The 15,938-nt window shown below is 41.9% G+C and overlaps 1 protein-coding gene across 1 annotated transcript in view; it reads left to right on the forward strand.

Annotated features, from left to right (window-relative positions):
• LOC306860481 (opsin-5-like) overlaps positions 1-15,938 on the forward strand; it is a gene marked incomplete at both ends in the record, with an annotated part of 38,600 nt that overhangs the window by 9,581 nt on the left and 13,081 nt on the right. Inside the window, 2 exons of the mRNA XM_079402217.1 lie at positions 6,897-7,059; positions 9,188-9,315. Of these exons, the coding sequence (XP_079258343.1) occupies positions 6,897-7,059; positions 9,188-9,315 (291 nt within the window). The remainder of the gene's footprint in view (positions 1-6,896; positions 7,060-9,187; positions 9,316-15,938) is intronic.

The raw sequence follows: 15,938 nt of genomic DNA on the forward strand, positions 1-15,938 counted from the left end.
ATCAGATTATCGATTTGGATAGCAAGATCGATGAACTCACTCAAACTCTTCCCCTCACCTCGACAGGCCAATTCCGACTGTAATTCCAAATTCAAACCTCTCCAGAAAAATTGCTTTAGGGTGTCCTTCACCCAGTTAGTCTGAGCCGCGAGGATTCAAAAAGACAGTGCGTACTCCGCGGCGGGCCTTCTTCCTTGAGAAAGAGTTAGCGGTTGGTCACCTGCACTCCTGCCTTCGGCTGAGTGTTCGAACACATCGCGGAATTGCTGGAGAAACACATTGAAGGTGGGGAACGATGAGCCATCCATCCTCCAGACAGCGGTGGCCCAATCTAACGCTTTCCCAGTGAGTAGTGAGCAAACAAAGGCAATGCAGCTTGAGTCTGTGGGACATAGTGAGGGTTGTTGGTTAACAAAAAGTGAGCATTGGAGTAGGAAAACATTAGCAACATTTAAATCCAGACTCAAAACTCATCTGTTTAGCTGTGCATTTGTTGAACGAGCACTGTGCTACGTCCGAACTGATTGCACTGTAATTTATGTATAATCATTTTCTATTCTTAACTGTTTTAAATTAATTTAACTGTCATTCTTAACAGACCACCATATTCATGACCATTTTCAATCAGGATTTAAGGCCCGTTATAGCACTGAAATGGCTCTTCTTAAACTGTCAAATGACCTCTTGCTCACTTTGGATTCTGGTAACTCTGCTATTTTAAACATGCATAAAAGCATGTGCGGTGGAGCCGGTGCTTGCTTTTTGTCATTCAGCAACCGTTACTCTGTCTGTGTGTCTGTCGATTTGTGTTGTGAGTCTTTTTTAGTGTTGTTTGTTCTGGCACAATAACTTGAATTAGGCTCCAGCAATATGTGCAAGCACATGGGCGATAGCAGATCGCATTGCGGGCTGTGTGTTCCTCCCTGCACACGTTATATCATTGTTGGGGATACACGCAGTCTGTGTGTGGTCTGCTTGAGAGCAGAGCACGCAGGTTCAGCTCTCGAGGGAGCTGACTGCCCGTTTTGTGAGCTTATGCTTGCTCTCTGAAGGCTCTCTTTGAGGAGTGAGTTTTCACTAGCGTATAAAGAACAAAGATGAATGAAGACGGGCAAGCCCCTATCTTCTTCCCTTCCCTAAGACCTGTCTTCCTCCTAGGAGGTGGAGGCGTCAATGAAACAAGCATATTATGAATGAGAACGGCGCGCAGTCAGCTATAAAAAAAAAAGGGGGCTGATTGTGCTTCTCCCCGTTGTACATCTCGCATTCCCGCCGCTGCTGAGGCACGGCGGCGAGTGAGATTGCGGGGATCGCAACATGGATCTGGCGAACGGGTTGGAGAGGGGTTCGCCCTATCTCCTCCTGCATTCCCCAGATCTAGCGCTCTCGTTGCCGAGGCGACGCGTGCATTACATAATTCTCATTCATATCAGAAGCGATGCCCCGAGTGGAACAGACGCTCGTTAGCTATCTGTGTGGCTTCGTCAACAGGTACCAGGAGGCTCGTATACAAGCGGCGGCATTTCAGCGGTTTCTCCCTCGCCTATCTCTACCTCAGGGGGCTGCTGGGCGGGAGCAGCCTTCGCCGCGTGCCAGCCCCTCGTCAGAGAGGCACAGAACAGAGCATGGCTACTCGCACCCCACCGAGGTGGGGCCATGGTGACAAGCGCTTTGGGTCAGGGACCTCTAGGCTAAGCCGGATCTGCGGACCGTTCTTAAGTCTAAGGGGTCCTCGGCCAAGAAGCCCTACAGGCGTGGCCCAGGGCTTACGAGTGCAGACCCCTCTGGAGCAGAGCGGGTGTCCATCTCACCCCAGTCCCCTTTGGAGACCAGTCTGCCAACCCTGCCAGGGTTCCAGGGAGCAGCTGTGTTCTCAGTCTCTTCCGCCCCGAAGTGTAGCGGAGCTGAGAAGCTCGCCTCCCCTGAAGCAATGTTCTCAGTCTCTTCTGCCCCGAAGTGTAGCGGAGCTGAGAAGCTCGCCTCCCCTGCGGGGGTCTCTAGAGCTCCTGGTGCCAGCAGCTCTGAGTACATCAGAGGCCAGTCTCAAGAGACTGGTTCCATTAGTAGACCATTTCGGCAGCGTGGAAACTACTGCCAAATGGATCTCATTGGGTCCTGCGTACTGTAGAGAAAGGCCTTTGTATTCAGTTCGGCGCTCTGCCTCTGCCTTTCAACGGGGAGTGTGCCCCAAGCAGGCTCTGGATACATCAGAGGCCAGTCTCGAGAGACTGGTTCCCTTAGTAGACCATTTAGACAGCATGGAAACTACTGCCAAATGGATCTCATTGGGTCCTGCGTACTGTAGAGTAAGGCCTTTGTATTCAGTTTGGCGTTTGTATTCGAGCAGGCTCTGATCATGGAACAGGAAGTAGACACTCTCTTGAGAAAGGAGGCCATCGAGGTGGTCCCTCCTCAAGGAGGAGAGTCCGGGTTCTACAGCCGGTGCTTTATTGTTCCAAAGGAGGATGGTAGATCTGCATCAGTCGAACCGCTCAGTCATGTGACTGAAGTTCAGTGTGCTTACACTCATCAGTCGTGTCTCAGGCCAAGTCCGAGGACTGGTTTGTCATGATAGATCTAAGGATGCATATTTTCACGTCTCCATCCTTCCCTCTCACGGGAAGTCCCGGAGGTTTGCTTTTGGGGACAAAGCTTACCAATATCGGGTTCTTCCCATTGGCCTTGCACTCTTACCCTGCAATTTTACATCAACGATTGGTTGATTCTAGCTTGATCAGAGCAGGTGGCGATTCAGCATCGAGATGTCGTTCTCGCACACATGTAGGGGTTGAATGAACGCCAAGAAAGTGTGCTTTCTCCAGTATAGAGAACCACTTATCTAGGCGTGGTGTGGGATTTGACCACGATGCAGGCACGTATGTCTCCTGCTCGGATCGAGTCGATCCTCACGTCAGTCGAGATAGTGAAAGAGGGCCAGTCACTCACTGTCAAGCAGTTTCACAAACTGATGGGGCTCGTGGCAGCTGCGTCCAACGTGATATCTATTGGCCTGCTGTACATGAGACCCCTACAGTGGTGGCTCAGAACCAAGGGGTTCTCCCCGAGCCTTAGACATGTGGAGACAACCTTGGTTCTTGTCTCAGGGCACGGTGCTGGGAGCTCCTTGTCGCCGCGTAATGCTAGCGACAGACACATCCCTCACCGGTTGGGGAGCGGTCATGAGTGGCCACCCTGCCCACGGTCTGTGGAGCGGTCGCCATCTAATGTGGCATATCAATTGTTTGGAAATGTTGGCCGTGTTTCGTGCACTCAAGTACTTTCTCCCAGACCTAAGGGATCACCATGTGTTGGTGCGCACCGACAGCACAGCGGTGGTCTCTTACATCAACCACCAGGGAGGTCTGCATTCGTGGCCCTTATACAGCTGGCGCATCAGATCCTCGTGTGGTCCCAGACTAACTTCGCTCGCTGAGATCCATACTATATCCCTGGGTATTTCAGGGAGCAGACATCCTGTCGAGGCAGGGGCCGAGGCCCGGGGAATGGATGCTTCACCCGTGGTGGTGAAGCAGATATGGAAGTTTTTGACTTTGCGACTCAGGCGCTATGCCCCTCTAGTTCCTCCAGCTCCTCTGGACTGGACGCTATGGTACAGACCTGGCCGAGGCTTCATCTGTACGTTTTCCCCGATCGCTCTGCTCCCGGGAGTTCTGGCGAGAGTGTGCCAGGACGAGGTCAGCCTACTTTTGGTAGCACCGTTCTGGTCAGCCCGAGTATGATTCTCGGACCTGATTTCTCTCCTCGACGGCTCTCCGTGGAGATTCCCGTCAGGAGAGATCTCCTCTCACAGGCGGGGGGCACTATCCTTCTCCCCCGCCCGGAGTTGTGGAAGCTGTGGCTGTGGCCTCTGAGGGGGCGTAGCTCATAGCTTCTGGTCTCTCAACCGAGGTTGCTGAGACCATCTTCCGATCCAGAGCTCCCTCTACGAGGAAACTGTATGCTTTGAAGTGAGAATTTTTCACTTCTTGGTGTGGAGACCGCCACCTTGACCCAGTTAACTGCCCGTTTGGTACAGTGCTGGAGGTTCTGCAGGCCCATTTCTCCGCAGGGGTAACTCACTCCATCCTGAAGGTTTACGTGTACAACGCCCTTCTCGGTGGCCTTACAGTGGGTCGACACCCCCTGGTTACATGTTTCCTCCACGGTGCGCTGAGGCTGAGGCTGAGGCCTCCTGTACGACGTGTCCCTACGGGGACCTGGCTGTGGTTTTAGAAGCTCTCTGTAACCTTCATTCGAGCCTATTGAAGAGATTTTGATCGCACTCTCACTTTGAGACTTCCTTCGTTTTGGCAATATCTTCTCTTAAGAGAGTGGGGATTTTCAGGCCCTTCGTGGCCCCTTCTTATCTCGACTTTGCCCCTGGTCTGGCCAAAGCGTTTCTCTACCCTCGAGCGGGTTATTTCCTAGGTCCCCTCATCTATACCACGGCCTTTCATGCTGCAGGCCTTCAGTCCTCCTCCCTTCCGGGAGCCCGACCAGCGGAAGCTTAATTGCATGTGTCCAGTTCCAGTACTGGACGCATACGTCCACAGAGCTGCCCTGTGGAGAAGGACGGACCAACTGCTGTATGCTTCGGTCCTCCTAAACGGGGTCTGCCTGCTTCTGAGCAGACCCTTGGTTGTGGATTGTGGATGCTTTTCTCAGGGCCCCTCTGGGCTCTTCTGTTCTTTCGCCCTCGTAGTGCTCCTGAGGCATGCACACAGTGTAGGTACTTGGGAGTCTGGTGGCGTGGGCATCTCATTCCCGTAGCGTTGATGCATGTAACCCTGGTTCCCTGAAGGGAACGAGACGCTGCGTCTCGAGGCCATACTTCCTGCATCCCTGCGAGTGGTTGCTTCATTCCTAGAAGCAAACGCTGGCTCCACCGCACGTGCTTTTATGCTTCCCGGTCGGTGACGTCACCCGCCTATGACGTCTCGCCCATCCATTGGACAGATTACATTCTGGTTCAGAGCGCGGTCATGCTGAAGACGTTCCTGTAGCGTTGTCGACGCAGCGTCTCGTTCCCTTCAGGGAACCAGGTTACATACGTAACCTGAGACGTTTTCTTTATATATGTTACCGTTGGGGAGTATTCTTTTTAGGAAACATGAGATTGCATACCACTGTTACGCTGACGAAACTCAATTGTTTGTCCCATTACACCCAGCTTGATAAGCAAAACAGATGTGGTTGTTTTTGGTCCTCTTAGCTCTTCACCAATTATTTCTAGTTATTTGGGGCCTCTTTCTAGAAATGTTCATCCATTCGCGAAAAATCTATGTGTATTTTTTGATTCAGAGCTAAATTTTGTCAAACAAGTTAATACTGTGGTTAAAACTAGTTTCTACTATTTAAGGATAATATCTAAGATTAAACCTATGTTCTCATCTAGAAATTTGGAGACAATCATCCATGCTTTCATATCATCTAGATTGGATTATTGTAATGCTGTGTATTTAGGAATTTCTCAGTCATTGGTAAATCGATTACAGCTTGTTCAAAATGCAGCTGCCAGACTGCCAGCATTTTTATTTTATGGTGTTTGAATCTGATTTAGGAGAGACGTAATGAATGTTTTCCTTTTTAAGATGTTGTGTGTGTCATTGTTTGTATTAGGGTTTTTATGGAATGCATTGTACAGCACTTTGGGCTGCTCTGAAGGCAGTAGAAATGTGCTTTATAAGAAACTAAACTAAAAACTAAACTATATAATTCTAAAAGCTTAAACAGAAGGCTAAAGTAAGTGCTGTGTTGGTTAATCAGTTGAAAGTAGGACACTTGAGTTCTATTTGTTTGGTTTATGATGGTCAAAGTAGGGTGTGAAGTAATGGAATAGTTAGGTGTTTTGGAAGGTTTTTTTCACTTAGTGCGGAAGAGTTTGAAAAAATCTTGAGAATGTTTGTTTTTAAATTTCTTGTTTTTATTATTGGGATTATTATTTTTATTTTTTTAATTCCTTGTTTTTATTGTTTGGTTTTTTTAATGACGATTTTACATCCTTTTATGTAAAGCACTTTGAATTACCACTGTGTATGAAATGTGCTATATAAATAAACGTGCCTTGCCTTGCCTTGCCTTTTATATGTTGGTTTCTCAGTTCATGACCCCTTTAATTGTCATTTAACATTGATCAAAAATATTTATTTTCACAAAGACAAAAACATTCATACAAGAAAAATGCTATTTAAAAATTATATTATTTATTTATTTATTAGATCAAAACTGGAAACCATGATATTCGATTAGATGCACTATGAACAAATAACATACTCATTTCACTTTGGTGTTCATGGTGCAATTAATGAATTAATTATTTAAAAAATAAGAAAAAGAAAGAAGGAAACCTTTTTCCATGGCTGAAGTTTATTTTGCCTAACATCCTTTAGAACCAAACAAAATCTGCACCTGCAGAAATCACCACAGATTTCCACGGAATTGGAATGATTTGAATCCCCTATCCTGTGCATCTAAGAAACTGTTATTAATAACACTTTCAGCTACTAAAAGTATAGTATTCTCTGTTTAATCCTTAAAATAACATATTCAGTCTGCGTACTACTGTAATAGCCTTATCTTTTCAAGTCTGTTCACATTTGTTTGTATAGCGCAGCAGTGCCCAATCCTGTTCCTGGAGATCTTCCTACCTGCAGAGTTCAGTTCCAACCCTGATCAAACACACCTGTCCGTAATGATCAAGAGCTCCTGGAGATCTGAAGAACGAGGTTGGTTCAGTTGTGTTTGATCAGGGCTGGAGTTGAACTTTGCAGGAAGGTAGATCTCAGGAAAAGGATTGGACACCCCTGTTATGTCACTTTTTGCTATTGTTTCAAGGCAGCTTTACCATTCATTTTTTTATTGATTGATTGATTGTATATTTCTTTCTTTCATTGCAGGTGTGCTGTCTCTGATGGGAAACACCACTCTGTTGTTTGTAGCCTATCGTAAGAAGTTGTCTCTAAAGCCTGCCGAGTTTTTTATCATCAACCTCTCCATCAGTGACCTGGGCATGACCATCTTCCTCTTTCCCTTTGCTATTCCCTCTGCTTTTGCTCACAGGTAAATCTCTTTCACAGCAGGGACGTTTCTTGTAGAATAAGAGTCTTCCCATCTCTCTTTATATATACATATTTTTGTTGTGTCCTCTTGAGACTCATTAAAGAGGGTCATCTTGTTCTCTCTCTCATCGGCTTAAAGGCGTCAGCATAATAAAAGCAAATTAAATCAAATTTAAGAGCTGGAAACATATGAGCGCAGGCTCCGGGTCCTCAGAGCCTGATCTCTCTGATGACTGACCCTCTTGATGATACTATTGCTGTTATCATTGATTATGTGGTTACCACTCTGCCTTTGAATGCAGAAAACGTGAGCGCTGGAACATACAGACATACAAATTGAGGAAAATAATTATTTAATTTGTATTTAACATGTTTCTTCTATGCAGAAGGCTGATTTATAATAACATGAAAAAAATTTAACATCAATTTCATGAGTTCAAATATGCTTTGGATTGCTGTTCACAATAAAGGGGCTCTTGACTAAACCGTGTTCACCTTTACAAACCTAATAAATAATGAAGAATAAAGATAAAGCAGGAGTAGTTGTTTCAATTTGAAATTATTGGGGCTACATCAAATAGCACAGAATCAGTATTCAGAGTTTGGCAAGCCTGTACATTTTTCATGCAAACTTATTTTCCAAGGACAAGAGGGAAGGCAGGTGGAGACATCTTGACACTATGTCCACTAAAAATTATAAAGTATTTCAATAAAAGTATATACATTTGCTGAATATACACACACACACCCTTAATCTGAGCTGTTATTCCAGGCTTTTACGTTTAGGGGCAGTCGTGGCCTAATGGTTAGAGAGTCTGCCTCATAACCCAAAGGTTGCAGGTTCGAGTCTCAGGTCCACAGCAGGAAATGTAGGTGGGGGGAGTGCATGTCCAGCGCTCTCAATACCACGACTGATGTGCCCTTGAACAAGGCACCGAACCCCCAACTGCTCCCTGGGCGCCGCAACATAAATGGCTGCACACTGCTCCGGGTGTGTGTTCACTGTGTGTGTTCACTGCTGTGTGTGTGCACTTTTGATGGGATAAATGCAGAGTGCTAATTCTGAGTATGGGTAACCATACTTGGCCACATGTCACTTCACTTTCATTTTACTATGTTGATAAAATGATATAACTGTAACTTGAATGCAATGTAAGTCGCTTTGGATAAAAGCGTCTGCTAAATGCATAAATGTAAATGGACTATGTTATTTCTAAACGCCCTAACTGTTCATACAGTTACATTTAAAGTTATGCATTTGGAAATTGAATCAAAAGTGATTTACACTGAAGATCTACATTCTATTATTTTACACGTTGCCTAGGAATCAGACCCAAGGGCGTTGTTAGTGCTATGCTCTACAAAAATGCTTTTCCAACATGCAGCTTGCAGTAGAAAATGTGTAGTAGGCGGTGAGAAATGGACCAGTGTCGAGATGAACTTATGAAATGAGGAGGCAAAATTTATTAAACGGGAAGTTATGTAGACAACAAATGGAACTACAACATGAATATTCATTGAACTATTAAAATTCAGTGACTCGCTCTTTTTGCTTTAATGTTATTATTTACTTTATTGCCACTGCTTCATGTACAAAGTTCATTGCTTTATTTAGGATAAGAGACTGCTTGTGCCTTTTTCTAAAATACATAAATAAATAAAATAAATTGTAGTCTGCCCCACATGATTCTAAACCAGTCATGGAAATTTATTTTCACTGTTCCTTATTTTCTGATTTTGATCTCTGATTCATGAGGTGGAACATAATGCTCAAGTCATTGCATGCAGCAATCTAAACTTTTTTTTCCTCACTATTTAAGCACTCAGTATTCAAGGTGCAATTGGTGATTCATAAAATGCAAGTCCACAGCTACCATAATTTTGAGACTCAAAAAATAATATAAAGGCAGCATAAAATGGCCCCTGGTGATCTATTGCGGTCTTATGAAGCAAAACGATTGTTCTGTGAAAGAAACTGAACATTTACAACATTTTCTCCCGTAATCCAGAGCCTCAGGCAAACGGTCCAACATAATAATAACAGAAAACAACAAAAAATGGATTAGATGAAATAACAGGATTGAGCATCCCTGCTTTCAGCGAATGCACATGTCTTGTTCTCTTTTCAGGTGGATTTTCACGGAGGTGATGTGTATGTGTTATGCCTTCTGTGGAGTTTTGTTTGGTATCTGCAGCCTCAGTAACCTGACCGTACTGTCCTGTGTGTGCTGGCTCAAAGTCTGCTGCCCCAACTACGGTAAGACCTGTCTTTGTTTGAACATAATCAAGCAGAATATGATGTTAAAATGTGAATAAGATTTAATAATAATAATCAGTGACATATCCTGTCACTGATTAAGACACCTGTGGTTCCTGTTGGCCAAATGCTTCTTGCAAAGGCACACGGCTGTTTGAGAGTTCAGCCAAGTAACTCATTGTAGGGTGGTTAGGTGCAGATGTGATGTAAAATTTGTTAACAATTTCCTCAAAGAATCTGTATAACATTATCACTAAACAACTGTTCTGCTAAGCCAATGTGGGGAAAAATGCACAGTGCATGGCAACAGTCTTTTTCACTCTGTTTTTCACAGTTTTTTTTTTTCTGAACTCCTGAAGTATTTTGCTGATTCACAGACCCTCATGAAAAAAGTAATTTTCAAAAAGAAAACTTTCAAGAGTATTTTGATTCATCAAATTGTCTGATAGATATACAGTGCCCTCCATAAGTATTGGAACAGTAAAGACTACATTTCTCTGTTGGCTGTGGAGTCAAGACATTTACAAATATGATTAAAAGATGAATATGAGACAAAACTACAGAATGTCACATTTTATTATTAGCCGTTTCAACACATACAAGTTTTTCCAAATAAAAAGAGCAGCACTTTTAGAGTTCATCCACTCATTGATGTGAGCATAAGTATTGGGACAGTTGAACATAAGGCAGATATATAAGATTAAAAGCTATTATTTAATTAACGCCTCATAATCCGATTATAATTAGATTTTGGCAATATTGTGATTAAACTTTACCTCATGTAAAGGCAATACTTCTATCTACATAATGCGATTAAGCTCATAATCGCAGCAAGCATAATTGTATTAACATAGGTGGCGTACGCCGATTTTAATCGAAATATACAGGCATGTAAACACCTTAATCGCAGTATTGCCGCTCTGACCAAAGTGCGCATGCACTTGTATCATTCACGAATGACGTGACACACACCTGTAATATAACACAGTCTCATCCCAACATATTGACGCTTGGTTTTTGCGTCGCTTTTTGACGCTCAAGGTACCCCTTTAGCGTCACTTTTCGACGTGAAGGGAAGGTAATTTTTTTAAATAGGAAACACTTAGCGTATATTAATCATTTTTAAATAAATTATGCCAGTACTTGCATCTGCCTCCTATATCTTGCGTTTTCTTCACAGATGGTAGGTTTAGGGGCAGGGGTTGGGTAAGTCACTATTTTGACTGTTTACATTCAAAACTCACACCCCTACATATATGCAATAATGGCAACCTTATTATGACGATAAAATTCCCAATAGCACGTTAGCATATCGACGCCGAAAAGTTACGCTTCCCTTCACGTCGAAAAGTGACGCTAAAGGGGTACCTTGAGCGTCAAAAAGCGACGCAAAAACCAAGCGTCAATATGTGACGACTTGGGATGAGACCGGGTTGTGTAATAATACGCTGATTAGAAATGATGACGGGGAAGAAAGCATCGCATTTCTGTGGAAAACACAACTAGCTGCCACCAGTCTCTGTTCCTTACCCTCATCCAGAAACGGCGTGTAGAACGGGACAGCAGCGTAGGCAAACAAATTCCATCACATTTCTATGGCGCCAAAAAAGCATGGAATACAGCCATACAAAATCATTATGCATTAGATGTAAAAAGATTAAAACAGCGGCCAAACACACCTGCTCTTTCTGAGTCCATCATTTGTGCTGTGCAGTGGGTTATGTGAATAATGGCAGTAAAAAATGAACAATTCTTAGCGAATAATAAGAATATGGAAATTGCATGTATACGGGAGTGAAGAGCATTGCTCTTGACATGTAAACATCATAATGCCATTAAGTCTTTACTCTGATTATTGGAAATAATCTCATTATTCGTGCGCCTGTAAATGTAGTCAATGACCTAATGCAATATGAAGCACTTCCCAATGAATCTGGTGGCATTTTCTTGAATATTGGTAGGCGAGATGGTTTTGTACCCTTCCAAATTCATTCTGCTACTGTCATCATACATTAAGTCATCAGTAAAGTTGAGAGGGCCTGTTCCAGAGACAGCCATGCATGCCCATGCCATGACACCACCTCCACCATGCTTTACAGATGAGGCTGTATGCTTGGGATCATTGCAGTTACCTTTTTTTCTCCACATTTTTGCTTTCCCATCACTTAGATAAAGGTTCATCTTTGTCTCATTGGTCCATAAACACAGTTCCAAAACACTTCTGGCTCACCTTTGTGCTTTTTTGCAAACTCTAATCTTGTCTTTCTATTTTTGGTGCTGGTCAGAGGTTTGCATCTTGTGGTGATTTTACAGACATGTCTTTTAGGATTCATTTTCACAGCTTTTATGATTTGTCTGTCATCAACTACTGTTGTTTTCTCAGCCAATCAGGTCGTTGTTGGTTGCTGGTGTCGCTGGTGGTTTCCAAACTCTTGATTTCTCCATGCCCTTTGTTTTTGCTGGAGCTCTAACTGACTTCCTCTTTTCTTTTAGCATCCAAATTGCTTGTTTTTCTCTCAAAGTCAGCTCCCTCATCTTCATCCTGGTTTGTGTGTCATCATCGAATGCAGGATTCAGAATACAGAAGTAATGGATATAACTGATAAGACACATTCCCTGCTTTTAATATCTGAAGAATTAATGCAACAGGACACAGCTGATCACTTAGAAAGACCTGTGAGGCAACTGCTCCAATACTTATGCTCACATCAGATAGAGGGATGAAACTCTAAAAGTGCTGAACTGCTTAGCTGGTAAAACATCTATGTGTTGAATCACCCAATAATAAAATGTGACATTCTGTAGATTTGTCTCACATTCATCTTTTAATCATATTTGTACATGTCTTGACTCCACAGCCAACAGAGCAATTTTGTCTTTACTGTTTCAATACTTTTGGAGGGCACTGTACAGTAGGCCAATACATCTTTGGAAATGTCCCATAATGTCTAATTTGCCTATATAATTTAAGCACATTGTCAAAACTTGACAATGCAGTACTATCAGCAGTACTATCTGATGATACTTGACAAATGTCATACATTATTGATGAATGCACATGAGTAAACAATGAATGCACAGCTTACCACAAAATAACAGCATCTGTCATTTAAAATTTGATGTTTTTGCCACATTCTCCACATGTGTGCCACTTGTGGCAACATTATCCATTTAGGTCTGCTATTTTCTGTCTTAAAAAAAATAATAAATAAAATTCAGACAATTAACTCTAAATGACAGCCATTTTAGAAGCTTTTGCTTTATGTGATGATAAATATAAAGCAGATCTCAAGCCTTCACATGCTGTTGTATTGACGAAATCCAAAGCAGAAAAAAAAAATCAGGTAAATTTGGTGAAGGACACATGAATACAGACTGTGTGCTTATTTAACAAACGAAATTAACCTTTTAATAAGGGCTTTTTAGCTGGGAAATCTTTATTGGCTGGCCTAGAAATCTTATCACTGACATTATCCGTCAGGGTCTGATACTGTTACTAATCTCCAAATAAACTGTGGAGTCAGTCAGGTTTATTACGGCTATGAGACCTTTGTGGGTTTTCATAAGCTATCTGGGAGCACACTAATTTGTTCATTAGAAGTGTCTTTGGTCAGAAGTGGCTTAATGCACATGTTGTCCATCCTTTGGCTGCAAATCTGGGATAAGTATTTAAAAAAAGATTATTTATTAGCCGTGCGTGCCAGAGGCAGCTGGTGTGAGCCAAATGATTCCGATTGCTATCTTCACCGCAGGCTTCACTTCTGCAAGAGATATTGTTCAGATTTCATAGAAATAAAACAATAATAATAATACTAACAGTTGGCATATATTTGTTTTTCTTGTGACTAGATTTGTATTTATTTTTTCAGCCAGTGAAGGAACATTTGTATGTTAGAATTGTAATGTTAGAACATTATTATATAATGTTAAAAAGTGTATTTTTGGTAGCACTTTACAATAGGGGTGCACAAATATGCATCAATTAATGCTTAACTAAGGCACAGATATTCACAAGTTAACTCACTAAATAATTTATTAATTATTACTGCATCAGCAACTAATGAACATTCTATATGATTCATTAATTAATTAATAAATAAATGGTTATTAGTTAAATGTGTCATAATGTATTAGTTCCCTAATAACATATTATATTAACTAATGGTGTAAATTCATATGTTAATTGTTAATTCATATGTGGCCAAAGCTGTGCACTTCAACTTCCAGTTGTCTGCTTTAATTAATCAGTAGCTAATTATCTGCAAAGGTACCATTATGCTATGACTTTACTTGTTGAGGCACAGAACTATCAACTAATTGTTGAGTAATATGTCATTATGGTTATGGATTTTTAATTAGTTAGCTAGTCATGTGCCTCAACAAGTAAAGTCATAACATAAAGATATATTTGCAAATGTGGTAATTAACACATGATTTTACACTATTACTTAATATAATGTGTTATTAGGGAATTAATACAATATTACACATTTCACTAATAACTATTTGATTACATAATCTATGAATCATATAGAGTGTTAATTAGTTGCTGATGCAGTAATTTAATAAATGGTTTAGTTCTTCATGAGTTATCCATTAACTCATGATTATCTGTGCATTAGTTAAGCATGAATTAATGCATATTAGTCCTACCGTATTGCAAAGTGTTACCGTATTTTTCAATTTGTATACATTTGTACAAATTAAACAAGCACTTGGAGGTTGGATGGAAAGTAGTTGTGGGATGGGAAATAATTCAATATGTCTTGCAGAAGTAAAGACAATGAGTCATCATTCTCTGGGCAAGAAGCAACAACCCACTGATAATAAGATAAACCTCTGATTTCTTCATTAAACCCTGCTAACAACGATGATTCTCTGCTCTGACTCTCTAGGTAGCTGTTTTTCAAAAGTGAACACATGTACCTGTAGCTCAACTGTTGCTAGCATTGGTTTAGCATGGTGCTAGGTTTGATTAGCAGGAGGTGTGTGTACTGTGCTAATGTAATTCAGGTTAAAACCACTTAATTCAGTTCAATTAATTCAGTCCCTGAGCGTAAATTTAGCGTATACATTGTATTCGTCTGAGTTACTTACACTGGGAAGCAGATGAACAGTTGTGGAATCTAGAATATAATATAGACATTTTGAATAAAATTGAAATATTATATATTTTTTGAGGCTCTGCCTTTGTGATAAACTGTGACATTAACTTTGGACTGTTAATGTCACACTGCAGGAGTTTGATTGGTTTGAGTGGACAGTCCATGATGCTGCAGATGAACATTTCAGCAGGACACAGCTGGAAAATAATTATTTTAGTTTTTGTGTGAGAGTCAGGTTAGTAATTGCGTTGAAAATGTCAAAGCCAGTCTCGTTCCTTACAAGGATGAAAACAACACGCCCAGTGCTTCAGACAAAGAAACAAGACTGCTCAAGAGAAGGACAGCAACAAAAGGAGATGGGAAATGTCAAAGAATGACAGAAAGAAACTGCTTATAACTTGAGAGTCTTGATAGACAGAAGACCTATATAGCCATTACACCTATATAACAACAATAGGTTGTTACATAACACGTCACGTCAGATGGGGGCTCAAGTCATACTTACTTCAGTGATTCATTTTAAAGGGGGAAAGGGAAGTGATGTGTGGCCAAGTATGGTGACCCATACTCAGAATTTGTGCTCTGCATTTAACCCATCCAAGTGTACACACAGTAGTGAACATACACCCGGAGCAGTGGGCAGCTAATGCTGCAGCACCCGGGGAGCAGTTGGGGGTTCGGTGCCTTGCTCAATGGTCTCACCTCAGTCGTGGTATTGAGACCACGACTTAGGTGTCACTCCCCCACCTACAATCCCTGCCGGACCTGAGACTCGAACCCACGACCTTCAGGTTACAAGTCCAACTCTCTATACATTAGACCACGACTGCCCCTAAATTTTTTAAATGGATTTGTCTTTTAAAAATTTCTTAAAGACACAAACCTTAAAGCAGGGGTCTCATACTCAAACTGCGGACCATGTATAGCAAACAGACACCAGTTAAATTTGTTCCTAATATAAAATATATGATCAGTAGTGTGTTTGTAGCTTTAATACAACAAACTAATTCAATCAGAATTAGGAGTCATTCCTGCAGAGGCAAATTGTTTTGTGTCTGCAGTTTTTATGGATTGATTGTTTGTGTTATCAGTTGTATGGTGAAATCAAGCATATGAGGGGAGAAACAGGGTGATGAGTGTGTATTTGGGTGAGCAGCAGCTCAATTTCTGCAACGCAGCAGCCTTGAAACTGCCACCCACCCATGACTCTTGCTATTAAATGCAACCCAACCCAACAAATGATTGATGAAGGTGCCTTTTTATTCTGATTTCACTGAGCAACATGTCAAGGAGAGCCAGACTGCTGTGATAAGAGAGCTGTCTTACACCATTTAACTAACTGGCATCAGGGCTGGCCGATGCTATAGGAGCAGCGTTGTGATCATTTTGGCATCATGTCTATTTTCGCTGCATTGCTTAGCCTCAATTAAAGTGGCAGTGCATTGTTTATTGTCAAAATCATCACGGTTTGACACAAGAAAACAGTCATTTCAAAAGATAAAGGATGTCACAAAATGA

Source organism: Barbus barbus, assembly GCF_936440315.1.
Source record: "Barbus barbus genome assembly, chromosome: 41".
NCBI lineage: Eukaryota > Metazoa > Chordata > Actinopteri > Cypriniformes > Cyprinidae > Barbus > Barbus barbus.